Raw genomic sequence first — 16,637 nt, 5'->3', positions numbered from 1 at the left:
TTGAAAGAGAATGTTTTCATGTGAGTGTCAGATCTCCCTATCTGGAGGAGGAGATCTGAGAGCTGAAATACCAAGTCCAAATGGGACAAAATGAGAATTTGGGAGGCAGGTTGTGATGCCAAGATCAAAGTACCAGGAGGAAAGTCAAGTCAAAATAATTACCTGAGCCAGGGTTCAGGCATTTTACTCCAAGGCCCAAAAGTAGGCGACAGGGGACAGACAGACACTGGATAGACAATTGTACATTTCACACCAGGAATTACAGGGAAAACTGAACCGTGGTAGGAAAGGAAATAGCATAGACTCAGAGCAGGAGTGTCTTGTTGGACCCAACCACTGTTGTTCCAATGAGAAGACAGAATGAGACACAAATCTATGTGGTCCAATGATGTCATTTAGAAAAGATGTCAACTGGGATTCTTCAGTGCTAATAACTCTTTTATTGTAAAATTAAGAAATTTTATGTTAACATGGGATAATTTTTTTTTAATTTTTTAGGGGAAGTCCAAAATAATACCCTGCTTTAATCCTAACACTTTATTACCAGGTAAGTGTACATGATGGATTGTATAAAGATGAATTTTAACTATGGATATGCATTCATTGCTTTCCTCAGAATATATAACTATGTATTACTCTAATTAATAAAGGCTTTTACAATATATATATATATATATATATATATATATATATATATATATACACACACACTAGTATTCTCTGTGGTAGGTACCCCTCACCTAAACACGAGAGTAAACATTTTGAAACAACAAATACTTTACCACTAGTTTCATTAATCATGAAGGGTTTCCTTTTTGTAAAAATTGCTACCTCTGTGTAAGCACCAGCATAATAATGTAACCTTGTTATACTTCTAGAATTGATCAGTGAAGTTTTTATTAATCTATAGAGTGAAATAAACTTGACATCTAATTTTATCAGGTAACCTCTTTGCAATGATACCTGTTAATTCTGATTATTTAGGTCTGCCTTAAATAGGTAGGAATTGTGTATAAAATACTCAGAATATAATTTGTAGTTAAAGGCTATTTTGTACAAAATTTTGGTCTTTACAAATCTCTACCCAAATTATGTGTAATTTCTTGGTGTTTCAAATGTAACCAAATAGGTCGATGCATCATATCTTCTACTTTTTTTAAAAAAAATATATATTTTATTGATTTTTTACAGAGAGGAAGGGAGAGAGATAGAGAGTTAGAAACATCGATGAGAGAGAAACATTGATCAGCTGCCTCCTGCACACCCCCTACTGGGGACATGCCCGCAACCAAGGTACATGCCCTTGACCGGAATCGAACCTGGGACCTTTCAGTCCGCAGGCTGACGCTTTACCACTGAGCCAAACCGGTTTCGGCATATATCTTCTACTTTTTACATTTAATTGCTCTACAACAAACCAAACATTTACCCATCATATTCAGTCATGAATTTCTCTAATACAGAGCTAAAGATTTTCATAAGAATAGTTTCTTTTATCCTATCATAATATGCTTTTAAAAATTAGTTGTTAAAAAGCAATACAGAGCAGAATGGTTAAAAACACTGGCTTTGAAGCCAGAATGCTTTGGTTGGAATCCTGGCTCTGCCAGTTATTAGCCCTATGATTTTGGGCAAATTATGTAACCCTTTGTGATTCAGTTTCCCCATCTGACAAATGGGGCTAGTAATAGGAACTATCTCTTTGGTTTTTTGTAAGGGTTAAATGAGTTAATGTTGAATAGTTCCTCCCATGTAGCAGGCCTTCAATAAATATTAGGTGTAATTAGCTAAGTCCTCCACTAAGTAAAAAAAAAACAAGTATGGGTATACTTTTGCTAAAGTGACTAAATTTTACATATGTGTACACATCAAGTGTATATGTATTAAGTTTATATATTAAGTTTATATAGTATATTTGGATATACATAATAAACCACTGATAGAAACCACTATAAATAATAGAGGACTCAGCGTGTTTTCCATCAATTATTTTCTTTATGATGATTAGTTAAGAACACATGTGAGGTTCTAGTTTAAAAATGACATCAGTCTGAGAAGTGTTATTTGGACAATTTGTAGTTTTGAAAATTATTGTTGGAGTCTCAAAATTATGATTAATTAACTTGCCTTTGTGTGACATGTCCACGTGGTTGCACAGATCCTCTGCTGCGTGATTATTGGGTATATGAAGGCTCGCTCACTATTCCGCCTTGCAGTGAGGGTGTCACCTGGATATTATTCCGATACCCTTTAACTATATCCCAGCTACAGGTGAGTGCGGTACCTTAAGTCTTTTAGAGTGAAGTTCTGAGTTAAAGGTTACATTTTGTTTCTGTAAAAGGGAAATGTCGGTTTTATGTTTTAACTCTCTTTAGATCAGTCATTTCTTTGCAGATGAAAGTTAAATGGCTCGAACTTGTGAAAGCAATTGAAAGGTCAAGGTTGAACAAAACCCAGCCATCCTTTATGATCTGTATTTTAAAAGTCAGTTTTTATGGAGTAAATAGAAGTTGCTGAAATAGTCAAACTTTTTGATTAGTCTAGTTATTCTTTTATGGGGGTTTTCTCAAGCATGGAGAGGAGAAAGGTCTTGGGAGTATAGTGAGAATGCTGGTTATTTCTGTAAGTCACACGTGGGCTTTGAAATAGCTATTCTTATGCTAGCACAGGAAAAATATGTATGAAGAAGGATGAGGTATTTAGAAAGAATACCCTGAGAAGTTCTGGATTGTTCTGAAGCCCAACTTTTGGTCACCTTCCTCCCCCACTGTGGGCTCTGAATAGGTGCTATAGATGCTAATGCACAGGGAAGTAACCTGGTAGAACATGAGGCAACATAACTATAATGTTTTTAAACAGGGACTTTGATATTATTATAAAAGATGTACTTTACGTGTCTCCTATCCTCCAGGGATCGATGGGATCCCTGTTCTGGAAGGCTATATTTTCCCTTCATGATGAACCTCAAAAGGCTTGAGCAATACTCTACAGCAAGCATGTCAAACTCACGGCCCACGGGCCACATGCCTCATTCATTTGGCCCCTGTTAGCCTTTGAGTTTGACATGCTTGCTGTACATAAACCAAGTTTTCTTTAATAATATTTTATTATATCCCCTGCCATTTTATAGGTTCACATTTATTGAGTTTATGGTTGTAATTGAGTTTATGGTTGTAAATATTTAGAGTTTGAGATATGTTTGAGACATCCAAGAAGGGGGTATAATATATAGGTGGTGGTTGAAGCCATAGTATAGAAGAGGAGAGAAAAGAAGTGGTACAGAGAACCGAGACTGGCAGTTCCAAGGGGCACACCTTGGAAGAGTTGCCCCCAGGAAAGGTTTGAGAATTTCCAAAGTCAGGAGGTTGATGTGATGTCTGGAAGCCAGGGGAGGTGTGAAGTTCAAGAAGGAGGGAGTAGAGAGATGAAGAGTATCAGATCCTGCGCACACATTTAGTTAAAGATGGAAAAGTTTACTTGGATTTAGCCACAGGGAGAGATCTCAGACTTGGGGATGAGATCGAAGAAGCTTAGGGTCTACAGTAATGTGTATTTAGCATTACAGTTTTTGTTTAGGGGTAATTTTCTTTAAAACTGGTAAAAATTTTAGTGAAAAATAAAGTTTTTCACTATAACACAATACATATCTATTTTTTTTTAAACTAAGGATTAACCTTGCTGAGCCACAAGAAAGAAAATTCTCAATTTCACTTAGAATTCCATTAAGGATTTCCTTTCTAGTCTGGTTTAGGGAATGTTAATGTTGAGCTGTATTCTGAATGTTACCTGATGTTCTGTACATGTGAGATGTAATGTTTTACTATCACATTGACCAGTGTGCTATGCTAAACTCCAGAGATAAATCATTGTGCCTTTGGGTCTCACTGGCTTCAAAGAAAACCTTGCTTTGTAACGTCCCTTTAAGTAAGGCCAGTGGCAGTCTAACTCTAGCTCACTAAGTCATGTTCCTCGATAAAGGGGAGCCTAAGCCAATAATCTCACCCGCTCTGGAAAATAGATGACTTTTGCCCTGGTGGTTAGAGCATTGGCCTGTGCACTGGAGGGTCTCCGGTTCGATTCCTGGTCAAGGGCATGTACTTGGGTTGCAGGTCTGATCCCCACCCTAGGTAGGGGTGCTTGTGGGAGGCAACCAATTGACATGTCTCTGTCACATTGATGTTTCTCTCTTTCGCTCCCTCTCCCACTCTCTTCTTCCTTCTATCTCTAGAATCAATGGAAAAAATATCCTCACTCCTTGAGTGAAGATTTAAAAAAAAGAAAGAAGGAAAATTGATGACTTTTCAGTTAGCTGTAGCTTTTCAAGAGGAATAAATTTAGGTGCAGTTAGCACAAAGCTCCCTATTAGCATCTGTTTAGAGGGCAGCAATGTTAAAATGTGAACACACACACACACACACACATACACACACACAGACACAGGCATGTATATTAAATGCAATTTATAGTGATTTAGAAAAAAGTTATAATCTTAAGAGAATATAAATCAGTCTGTTCTTGACTTAAGTGTCTCACTGTTGCTGCTCATACAATTTCAGAGAAAGCAGAGCCAACATAGAAACAGTCTAGAGAAAACAGTAAAAATGAGAATCTGAACCAAGAAAAATTGAGGTCTCATATTATTGCACTTAAGAGCGGAAAAAGAGATAAAGATCGAGAGAATGAGAATTGATCCATAAGAAAAGGAATGGTGAATGGCAGGTGGAGTCTACATAGCTGGTGATATTGAGAAATATGAAACTTGGATTGAGGAAAAAATGTTTCATCTTACATCATAGGGTTAACATATGTGATTAAGCTGCTGGGTATTAGTATGGAAACAATTGCTCTCTCGAATACATAATCTGCCACAGGATAATAAGGCCTGCACCAGCCACATTAAAGAGACAAGCTCCAAGTCATAACACTTTCCTGTGAAGTGCACAGCAGCTGGACGCAAGGAGGAGTTTTCTGCTGAAGTGTACGGCTGACAGTTCCACCCTTCGTGGAACATTCCCATCTTCCTGAGAACCAGGAATTCTAGGCTGTGGAACTGGAAGTGCCTGCTTAGCTGAAGTTTTCACATTATGCTCAGTTAGCATACCATATGCTAAGGAAAACACACACAATTGGATGTATTTGAATGAGTGTAATTTTCTTTTTTTTTTAAATGATCAATCACCATTAAATGACTTTAAGCTAAACAGTGTTCTAAGCGTTAGGAAGCCAAAGTGAAAAAAAATTGTTCAGCTCTATTGTTACGTTTGGAAATGAGATTCCATGAACATACTAATGTCATTGGATCCAACACCAGAAATTGTAAGACACAGAGCCATTAAAATGTGAACAATACTCAGAATTGATAAAATGTGGTATTTTGATATAATGGCATATGTACAAGTATGTGCACACACTTAAACACACACATATGCACAGACATGGATTGATCATTAAGTTTTACTCTCCTCTTCCTGCTTCCCCCTCCCCCCACTTTTTCTGCATTTCCCCCTGACTAATCTACTTCTATTTAACTTACCTACCATCTTAAGCCTGTCTTTGTTGTCCCTTTCAACATCAAATGATGCCAATGAAACCAAAAGATTTTGGATTATGTTCATCGTTTTCCACTGTGTGGATCTATGTCTGTTAGAACTTGGAAAACCATTTTCCATTTTGTTTCTTTTCATCTTACCTCCTCTTCATCCTGCCCCATTCCCTATTTCCTGTGGATTGAGAAGTGGGACTCTTCCTAGCTCCCCACAGCCTGCGTGAAGGCAGGGTGTGTGCCTGGCCTGTGGGGCCTGGGAGCACACCTGGATGGCCACGGAGGTCTGATTGCGTCCAGGACTCCTCAGCAGGCCTTTCTTGTTCTTGTGTTCCTCATGGGATTTGAGGGGCTCTTAATCCTGAAACCAGGTTGTTGCGGGGCCACAGCATGGTCATGTTTGAAAATGAGTTCAAGTGCTTTGGAACAATTGTTCTAAATTGTTTCCTGTGTTCGTGATTCTCGAACAGTCTCCTGGAGGTTGCTCGGCCTCTCCCCAGATTTGCTGGTTCAGCAGGTCTGGGCAGGAACTTATTCCAGGAAGCACACTTTGGGAACCACTGTTTTTTATCTACCGGCATTTATCTCCAGCTGCAATTTCGACCAGCACTCTAGCACCAGAATGTCATTTCTGACAGCTGGCATTAGACCAGCCCTGTCCAATGGAAACATGATATGAGCCAACTACTAGATTAAAATATTTAGTAGCCACTAAAAAAAGTCAAAATAAAAGGTGAAATTAATTCAAGTAGTCTATTTTAACACAATTTATCCAAAGTATCATTTTAACATGTAATCAATATAAAAAAAATCACTGATATGATATTTTGCATTCTTTTTTCACACTGACTTTCAGAGTGTATTCTGCACTTCAGCAGATCTCAACTTAGACTAGTGGCATTTCAAATGCTCAGTGGCCACATGGGGCGGGTGGCCACTGTATTGGACAGTGCAATTCTAGGACTTTCTCCTCCGAGACTCCCTTTCCTTTCTTAAAATGCGCTATTTTTAGGCACTTGTGGGAAATTTTGTATATATTTCTGGAGTGTCTTTCATGATAGAGAGCACATCCCCTGTGGTTATATACTCTGTAAATGTGTAATTTTTGAGTAAGTTTCAGTATATGTGGCTTATCAGTCATGATCCTAAAGTGAGGGTCATGTGGCCGAGACCAGGCTGGGGGTTGGAGTAAGAACGCAGTTTCCATCAATGTTCTGGGGAAAGGCTGTGCTCTGAGCTCTTCCTCAGAAAAGAAAAAGATCAGATTAAAGAGTAAGTGATGGAATGAGGGATGGTGTATGGACGAGAGGTTAGTAAGGAAGGGGAAGCGATGATTTGACAGATGGGGTAGAAGAAAATGAAACAAACAAAAACAGCAAGGCTGCAGTACCTGAAAGGTAGATAGCTATATACAATCTCACTCTACATACATACGTGTAGACTGTTTAAGTACAGTTTGCTTTCAGCTTTTTTTATTTGATTGCTACCATAAGGAATTATATTATTCTAATTCACATATCATCTTTAATCTGATGATTAAAGAAAATAAGGTGAGAACACCAACTTTTATGTTTTAGTCTTCTCTTTTCACATGATAACCAATGATCTGTAAGTCCCAATAAGTCAGTTAGAGGATGTACATAGGATCTTGGGAACTCCTAAAAATAATTAGTGCCAAACATCAAACCCTGGACATTAGCCCTTTAAATGCACTCATAAAGAAAGCAGCTCAAAAGTCGAACTGTGAGTGAATAGCCTGGTTGGTTCATGAGTCAGTGAAGGTTGGAATACATGTCTTAACTTAGTTCAATTGGAGTGCAACCCAGGTTCAGAGAACAGTGAATGTTCAACCCTGCTGCCTTCAGAAGATGAGGATTTGTCTCTGAAGAGTGGGATCCCTCTTGTACATTGGTTAAAAACAAATGCCATGCGTAAGTAGAGTAGCATTAAAAATCGACGAAATCACGCATATGGATATATATGATAGTGATAGTCTCTGTACTGCCTGACATTTGAATTTTGTTGAAGACTTTTATCCTGGGATATTATTTTTTTAATTTCTCACTATCTCTCATTTCAGCGTGGGATAATGCAGTATGCACTTGAAACCATTTGAAGTGACTAAAGGGTTTGAGGGGTGGTTACTTCAGAAACATTGGCATTTCAGAAAGCCGTGTTTTTCTCTGTTGATGTTTGAAGTCTTCAAAGTGTTGCTCTGATCAGAGAAAAGCATTTCTTGTGAAATAGTTCTCTCCAAGAACACAGTGGTCTGAGACGGGCTCGCTGTTGATTCAGATCATCGCGGCTAGAAGCTGTTCTCACTGAAGATGTGCAGGGGAGGCCTGGAGCTTGACAGGCTTATCTTCAGTAAATATAAAGTTAACCTCACTTTAAAATAAGCTTCAAAGCCCATGAAAGTGGAGAATTCCTTAAAAGATGTTGAAGCAGTCAAATTTTTAGTCCATGTTGCTCATCAGGGACCCTGCCTAAGGTTATAGGTTCTGGTGGCAGCTATGACATATGGTTCCATGGAAACTGAATGCAAGGAGGATGATTTTCCATTTTCCCAGTCAACTGGTTTATTTTGTCCAGTCTACTTTTTGCATATAAAATTGGAGTTAAATATTTATCCAAAATGCTAAAGGTTTGACCTCAAAAGAAGTTGGCTAGTAGATATCAAATACCATGTGCTTGGACATTATGCTGAATACTTTTCATGAAATACTCTATTTACTTCTAATACCATCTTTGCCAGTACTGTTATTTCCTCTCCCTCGTACACATGTGGAAACTGAGGCATAATGAGGTTAGGTAATTTGGTTGTTGGGGTCTTAGGTGGCAGAAACAGGATGAGAACCGGCGTTTTGATGATGAGCCCACTGTCTTCACCTTCATAATCTTCTTTTTGAAAAAGCATAGGATCCTCTCACTGACCAGGGTCCTTCCCACTCTACACATAGGGAAAACTGAGTGAAATACATTCCACAAATAAGTACAGGGGATTCTCATGCAGCCTTGACTCTAGAAACCTCCCAGACATGGCATGCAATAATCGCCACTCATATCCCCACTCGAAGACCCTGAGAAGGTCTAGTGACAAACCACTATGTAGATTAAACAAGCAATTGCTCATCTGACTGGCATCTTTATATAAATACAAATATTACTTAAAAAAACAGGACACTTGACACCTAGACTTAGGAAATCAAACAGTATTGGAGAAATGGAAAAATAAAATATTAGAAGTCATATTTCTAACCTGGATTCTAATCTAACAAGCCATTTAATTTGCCCCCAACTCTATATTCTAACATGTATATGTGGGGATTGGATTAGAATCTTGTGAGATTCAGCTCCTTTGGGGTCAGAGAACTTCTACTTCAGAAAAAATGCACATGTAAAAATTTTGCATGTCATTCAGGGGTTTCATGGGCCCCCTAAAGTCTGTAGGCGTTTTTAGATTTTTATTAGTATCCCTACATTAGTTGATTCCTTGCATTTTCTTTCACTTTATGCAATGTGGAGATTCTATGGCTGTGTTGTATGAAGAAACCTCTGATACACAACGAACTTTTGGTGAATTGGTGCTGATCAAATCACATTTGCTCAGCATCCATGCAGGATGTAGGTTCTCTTGATTGGACTAGAATTTCTGAAGAGGTGGCCATGGAGCTGGGAAAAGAACAGGTGGGCTTGGAAGTGTCAGACTTGATTAATTTGGAAACTTTCTTAACCTCTCTAAATCAGTTTCTCCTTTTGCATAAGGAATGAAGACTGTCTGAGTCATGTGGCTATGAGGCATTTAAATGAAATAGCAGACAACGAGCCCTGTAGATAAGTCATTCCCTATAGATGGGAATGAGCCTGGCGGTGTTCCTCACATGTCTGCTTGTTGCTTACATACTTCTCAGAGGGCCATGTCTGGCAGGCTACGGGTCCTTAGGGGGTACAGACTTGGAAGGTCAGAGAAACTGCAGTGTGGCTGATGGGAAAGATCCCTGGGGACTATGGGAACAACCTCTTCACAGGTAAAGGGAAACCTTGGGACGTGGAGAGGCCACCTGAGAAAGGGAAATGAACTTGAAAATTGATATAGTTAAGGGAGGAAGTTGAGCTTAAACTTTTGGGAAATTAGAGGTATTCTTTGGACCTGCGTTCTCCAAAGGGCTGGAAGAGCAGCAAAGAGAGTCTTTGGATGAAGGAAACCTCCATCTAATAAATCTAACATTTAATCAGTGTTAATGTACAGTAACATCAGAACTTATTAATTAAAGATATACTTGGGAAGCCTATGAGAAGATATTCATTCATTCACTCTTATTATCCTACTGGCAAGCATGAAAGATTTTTGAGAGAGAGGCATATAATATTTGCATTAATAAATCCAGCAGGTTTTCACAACACCTGTACTTACTTCTCTGGTCTTCATTTCTCTTGCAAGGATCATGGCTAATGTCTTAGGTCTGGAAGAATTAAGTCCGTTTTCCTGTTTTTGAAGTTTAGTTTTAATTTTCTCCTTTTTAGTTGTGGCAATGTATGCATATTTTAAGCCACTCTTGTTAATGTCTGGTAAATGATTAATTTATATTTTTCTGCTTTTATTTTCAGATTGAAGAATTCCGAAGGCTGAGGACACATGTGAAGGGGGCAGAACTCGTGGAAGGCTGTGATGGGATTTTGGGAGACAATTTTAGACCCACCCAGCCACTTAGTGACAGAGTCATCAGAGCTGCATTTCAGTAGCCAAAGGGAACAGGAACAAGCCAGGCTTCCTCCGGTGTGTGCAGGTTAAGTAAGGAAGTGGGCACATGGTTGTGTAAACCGACCAGACCAAAGGTACTCTCGTGGTGATCCTGATAATTCAGCAAAATGAATCTTATTTTGATAAAATTTATGACACATTCTCAAGCCCCATTAATTTGGAAGTGAGGTGGTTTTCAAAAGATTTTCATACATTGTTGAAAAGAATCTGCAATCCTCAGATTTTCCCACTAGAGCAACCTTTCATTCCAAATGTTGCTTTAATATTGATTCTCCTAAGGACAGAGAAACAGGGATATGCAAGCACCCCTTTAGTACTTTACTGTGTTGAACCCCTGAAGCTTCAGCAGTCACCTCCTCATGGCGGAGGAACGTAAAGGAAGGGACTGGAGGAGTGTATGAGCCTCAAAGCTGACCCTGATCATATGACACAGGTTTGATTGTATTGTTTTTGGGGTAGGAGATGGCAGATCTGTCATGAATGAAAATACTTGTCCTGTGGAAGTGCTATTATTTGATAATCAAGAAGCACTGGTTAATCATCAGAATATGGTATTTTTTGATTGATTAAAACATAATATATACATTTTAATATATTGTACTCAATATATAGATTCCTTACCCCTAAGGAGCTAACAAAATAAAACATCACAAACATGGAAAAGATAAAGTCTACAAAAATGACTCTATACTGAATTATTTCTTTACCTTGTAAATTGCCTAGGAGTGTGTACATAGGTCAGCATACGGCCGGCAAGCCACTGCTTCCCGTAAGAGAGTCGTATCTGTTGAAATACTTTTCTAGGTAAGCAGGACAGAGTTTTGACTGTTTAGTGGACCATTGGGAGTAGATAGTCACATATTATGCAAGCGGTACAATGAATAGAAATCTCTGGCGTCCAGGAGCTCACAGTCTCATGAGCTAGACAGTCAACACAGGAATTGTAAAAGGTGATCATTTCGTCCATGTGTTTCCCAATCCAGTCTCCTTGCCTCTCTGTTATTACTACACTGTATGTACCCAGGACTCCAGCCAAACTGTCTGTTTACATCTGTGGTTGTGCTTCGCTCACACAGTCCTTCCTGCCCCCCCTTTTGCCTATTGAAATCCTTGCTACCCTACAGGCCCAACTCCAATACCACTCTCAGCAGGAATTCTCTGCTTCTCTAAATTGTACCTCTTATTTCACATCATTTCTTCCATTTAACTTTGTGTATTTCTTATTTTTTTGGTTAGATTTCAAATTTCTTGAGGATTGAAACATGTTTATTTTACTTTGAATCCATCATGACACATAACTTTGTATCTTGAATGTCCAGGCAAATTAGAAGCTCCTTAGCACTATAATGTCCTATATTCCAGTCATTCATTCCTTCTCAGTTTCTATGTTAGACACTACAGTGCCCTTCACCCTCCTAGTTTTGAAGATGATGACCAGGCAAGTTGCCTTTGGCAGGAATGAGAAGAAACTTGTAGTAACTCCATGAATGAGAAGAACAAAGAAATGTAGCAATGGAGATTTCCGATAGTGGGAATAGCCTTTGCAAAGGTCCCAAGGTGCTACTCCTTGTGGAGGAGGGAAACATTTAATGCACTGGGGTGCCTGAAGGAAGACCCCGTGAGCCTGAGGATAGAAATCAAAGCAGGGAGTTAGGCAGGACCCATTCTTGGAGGGCCTGCCAGCCATGTGAAAGCATCTTTATTTTATTGTTGATGCATTGAGAACTTATACAGACTTTTACTCAGGGGTGTGGCCTGTTCCCATGTGTGTTTTCAGTAGATCACAGGGACTGGAGATCGAACACACTGGATTATAGTGGAAGGACATTGCAGAAGTCAGCTGAGTAGCCAAGGTGAAAGACATGGAGGCTCGGATTCTGACGAGGAGCAGTGGAAGGAGAGATACGTTCATGTATGTGAGACAGACTTTGAAGGTGATACCTAGTGACAGATTGGATGAGGTAGAGGAGGGTGGAAATATCAAAGGTAAGTTTTGTGTGGATAGAGTGTAATTGAGTGACAGCAGGAAAGCTGGAGGAGGCTCTGTTCGGGATAGAAAGGAAAATAAAGAGTTGAGTTGGGATGGTAATAGCTTGGAAGCCCCGGGGGCTGGGTCACAGTGAGGCAGGGGGACCCGTGTCTGCTGCCACCACCGCTCCGGCCTGTTCCATGGGGCCCACGTGGGCACCGCCTTTACTGTGATGATCCCTGGCTTCCAGATCAACCAATGGGACTTCTTTGGGCCCTGGAAGCTTACGGCAGCCATGACCTACATCATGAAGTTGGCAGAGGTGGAGAAGTTAGCTGATGAATTGCATGTGCCATTTACCCCTGGAACGATGTTTAGAGACAATGTTTTAAGAATGCAGCATGGTTCTGGCCTTGGGATTGAGTCAATGCTACAGATGTGTAAACAACTACCAAGGAAGCTTCAAGTAGCCTGGATGGAGGGTGAACATTCCAGGGAGGTTATTAAACCCTCCAATTGGACCTATGCAATAGATTATAAGGGAGCATTACGTGGAGACTCATTCAAGTTAAAGGTACATCATAAAGATACAGTGCAGTTGAAAGCCAGAGAGCAGATTAAGTTTTTTGCAGAAGTTCCCTTGTTTGATGATGAACTTCATGATCTTGGAGTTTCAAGTCTTAAGTATGAAAATTAGAGTAATGCCTTCCAGCTTTTTCCTGCTGTTGCAGTTTTTCTTGTGAATTGATGGAGTGCTTATCAAGATGAATCACAGGAGACTTTACCACGAGGCTGACAAGACCTACGTGTTATAAGAATATACATCACAAGAGAGCAAAATTGCTAATTTAATCCACGTTTCACCTTCCCTCTTCACGGAACCTAATGAAATATCACAGTATTTACTGATCAAGGAGGCAGTTTGTGAGAAACTAATATTTCCAGTAAGAATTGATCATAACCCCACAGACTCTCAAGAAAATGCATCTGTGGAGTAGAATGTGATGTACCGTGTACTCGCCGTGGAATCTGATGGAGACTTCGGCTATGTGGATGCGGGAATTTTTATTATGATCATTGTCTTATATAGGTGCAGATTTTTCTGTAGCCTTAAAGGGGGAATATAAAAAAGATTGTTGCAGGCAGGTTCCACTTCTCCCCCCCCCCCCCGCCCCCAAAAAAAGAGCTGAGTTGGCACATGTTGAATGAGAGATGCCTGTCACTCACCAATAGTGGATCCACCATGAAGGTAGCTGGAATTTTGAGAGTGGAGATCAAAGAAGACGTCTAAACTGAATATGGGGGTTGTTGGCATAGAGATTAAATATATATATGTATAACGTTCTAATGCTACATAGGCATTAACTCATGAAATGTTCATACAGTCTTTGAGTCTTTACAGGTACATTAATCAAAGCGCAGAGAAGTTAGGTCACTTGCCCAAAGTAAGGCAGTTGTGCAGCTGCACTGGAAGTGGGACCCAGGCAGCTGGACAGAGGTCAGAGTGTCCCCACGCTGGCGGTCAGGGTGGAGTGATGCCGAGTGATGCATGTTGCCACAGGACAAAATTGAGTGTCAAGGGAGGAGGCAGAGATGCTATGTGATGCTACTTGATTCACTTACATATTGCAATGTGATTACCATTGTAGCATTGCCTAACGCCTATCATGTTACACATATATCATTTCTTTCATTGTGGTGAGACTTCTTTTTTTAAAAAATTTATTTTATTTTTATTTAAAAAATATATTTTATTGATTTTTTACAGAGAGGAAGGGAGGGATAGAGAGTTAGAAACATCGATGAGAGAGAAACATCGATCAGCTGCCTCCTGCATGCCCCCTACTGGGGATGTGCCTGCAACCAAGGTACATGCCCTTGACTGGAATCGAACCTGGGACCCTTGAGTCTGCAGGCGGAGGCTCTGTCCACCGAGCAACACCAGCCAGGGCAAGACTTCTTCTTTTTTCAAAACAAAAGAAATACTGGAACTTTTCTTTATGCAGACGGAGGGGCTGAAGATGCTGTTTCTCAGAAGGGCTAGTCCTAGCTGTGAAGTGTCTAAAGAGTTGAAAGGGGATGAAATCCTAAGCAGATTTGCAGATTGACTTTTGTAAGAGAATAGGCACTTCATGTGCTGTAATAGGAAGAAAGAAGAGGTGGTGGTTTATAGACATAGTGATTCTGTGACTTGCTTTTGTTATTTAAGGAAGAATGGGGAGGCAGCCAGGAGGGGCCAGAGCAGCAGGGAGGATGGGAGATTGGAGCAGGAGAAGGGTGGAAGGGTGGGCTTACAGGAGAAACCCAGTAAGAGGGGCAGGCAGTGAGGTGTGATGAGGTTTGTTCAACATGAATTTATGACTCTCTCCAGCCTAGGTTTAATATACTGTCTGTGATGATCAGTGACTATAAGGGACCCTTTTTAATGAAATAAGATTATCTTGAATTTTTGATCTATATCGTCCTAGACCAGAGGTACCTCTCTAAATATCTAAATAGCCATCACTATTTTATCACTTTTACACACACACAGCACAAGACTTTAATGTTAATAAGATTATGTATATTTCAGATACTTAATATTCACTGTATGATAGGAAGATAATTTATAATTTTGAAAGGCTTAAGTCAATTACAATTTAGGTATTTTGAAAAGGAGGACGGATTCATGTCCTTTTTTTGGAGGCTGAGATTACTTAAAGGAGGTCATTTTTCCAGAAATTCCCAAGAATGGTGCAGGAATTCTTTCAAAGGCGAACTCAATTCTGACTTCATCCTTTTATGAATACATTTTTGATCCTTTTATCTTGAAATATGTTATACAAATCTAGTTATAGTTCTACATAAAAATTATATTGGGAAATCAGACTTATGGATGTGTGCTTTTATTTGATATTTAATAATGCCCTAAGGCAGTAATTCAAATTTTTATTAAAGTGAAATGATTTGACAGTCAGACTTTGAATTTAATGCATGAATGTTTCATTTAAGCTCTTGGAACTGAAAAGAAAAAAAAACCCCACACTTTTTTCCTGGTAGTTCTCTAAAAAATGTTTAAAATAATTTAGATTTATTTTAGCTATGTTTTACTAAAATAACTTTAGTTTTGGGACTTAAAATGGCATTTTTTTTGCATGACATGTCTAGACATCTGGAAGGCTTTGATAACCAAGACTTATTATTCCCATGAATAATCTGTAACTTTTCATATTACCATTTCAGAAGTAAGAACTCTGATTTTGTGCTTTGTATAGAGAGTTAGCATATAACTCACCCAGGTGCATTGCTAGTTCAGATTTCTGGGAGCCAGTTGACATTAAATGATTCTTTACCTATTGAATTTTCTACAGAAAGACTGAAAATATCAAAACTTAATAACAACAAACAAAAAATATGGCCAAGCATTAGGCCCAGTTTCTTTGTTGCTCTTGGTGTCATAATATTAGTACTAATCTATCAATGAAATGATTATTGGTCTATTTCTTTCATTGAGTATTATCCCATTTTTAAAAAGCTATTCTTACTGTTTAGTCTTATCTATTTCCTCTGTGACTCAGGTATTGTTAAACTGCACACATGCTTACAGTAGCTATAATTAATTATACTTATTTAATTTATTTTCTATAAAAAGCAATACCATAAAGCTTTTTAAATATTTCCTTTTTTTCCTGTCTTAAAAGGGGAAATATAAGTATGTCCCAAATAGATTTTTAAAAATGCCCAAAAAACGTAGAAGGAAAAGGAGGGGTGATTAAGTAACCTCCTCTGAACAATTGCTTTGTCAAACTTGCCCTGGTAATTCTTTCTGGGTCTTTGAAGTCACCCTCAGCTGTGTTGAATTCTTCTCCACATATACTTTTGCAATTAATAATGTCTTCTGAGTGTTAATGAAGCTATAGCTAGCATCAATTCCATATCGGTTTTCTTTTATAACCTAAAAGATATAGGGTAGAAAAGGATAAGGCATTATAGGAAAGGAGGGGCTGTGTGGGGAAAGAGAGAATGTCAACTTGGAATGACCATGTAGATAAACGCTGCTATTATGCTTCCTGGATAAATGGAAAGCTCAAAGCCGTACTTTTAGTCAATAGAACCTGGACTCTACGCAATCTAATGGTTTAACATGATGCACAGCAAGCATTAGGGTGAGGGATGAAAGCTCGATGGGTATTGCTGTTTTCTATTTACTATCTCATATAGATCTTCTTGAAAATGGAATGAATTTCCTAAAGGGTTTCAAAATGATTTCAGGAAGAGGCCCCAATACCAAAGGTATTCAGTCTATCTATTGCATTTTGATTATGTGATATAAAATTGTTATTAACCCAAGACTGAAAATATCAAAACTGTGTAGGCATTTCTTC

At 38.9% G+C, this 16,637-nt stretch overlaps 1 protein-coding gene and 1 pseudogene across 2 annotated transcripts in view; both read left to right on the top strand.

The window, feature by feature from the left end:
• CA8 (carbonic anhydrase 8) overlaps positions 1 to 16,637 on the top strand; it is a 99,356-nt gene that overhangs the window by 66,303 nt on the left and 16,416 nt on the right. The window contains exons 6-8 of the mRNA XM_080647028.1: positions 499 to 547; positions 2,159 to 2,271; positions 10,151 to 10,319. Of these exons, the coding sequence (XP_080503154.1) occupies positions 499 to 547; positions 2,159 to 2,271; positions 10,151 to 10,285 (297 nt within the window). The 3' untranslated portion in view covers positions 10,286 to 10,319. The remainder of the gene's footprint in view (positions 1 to 498; positions 548 to 2,158; positions 2,272 to 10,150; positions 10,320 to 16,637) is intronic.
• Positions 12,506 to 13,271, top strand: LOC308236663 (TIP41-like protein; annotated as a pseudogene). Its single transcript has one exon. The product of its transcript is annotated as a TIP41-like protein (transcript).

Source organism: Plecotus auritus (assembly GCF_963455305.1).
Source record: "Plecotus auritus genome assembly, chromosome: 11".
NCBI classification, from domain to species: Eukaryota; Metazoa; Chordata; class Mammalia; order Chiroptera; family Vespertilionidae; genus Plecotus; species Plecotus auritus.
This window is presented reverse-complemented; position numbering and strand designations above follow the sequence as displayed.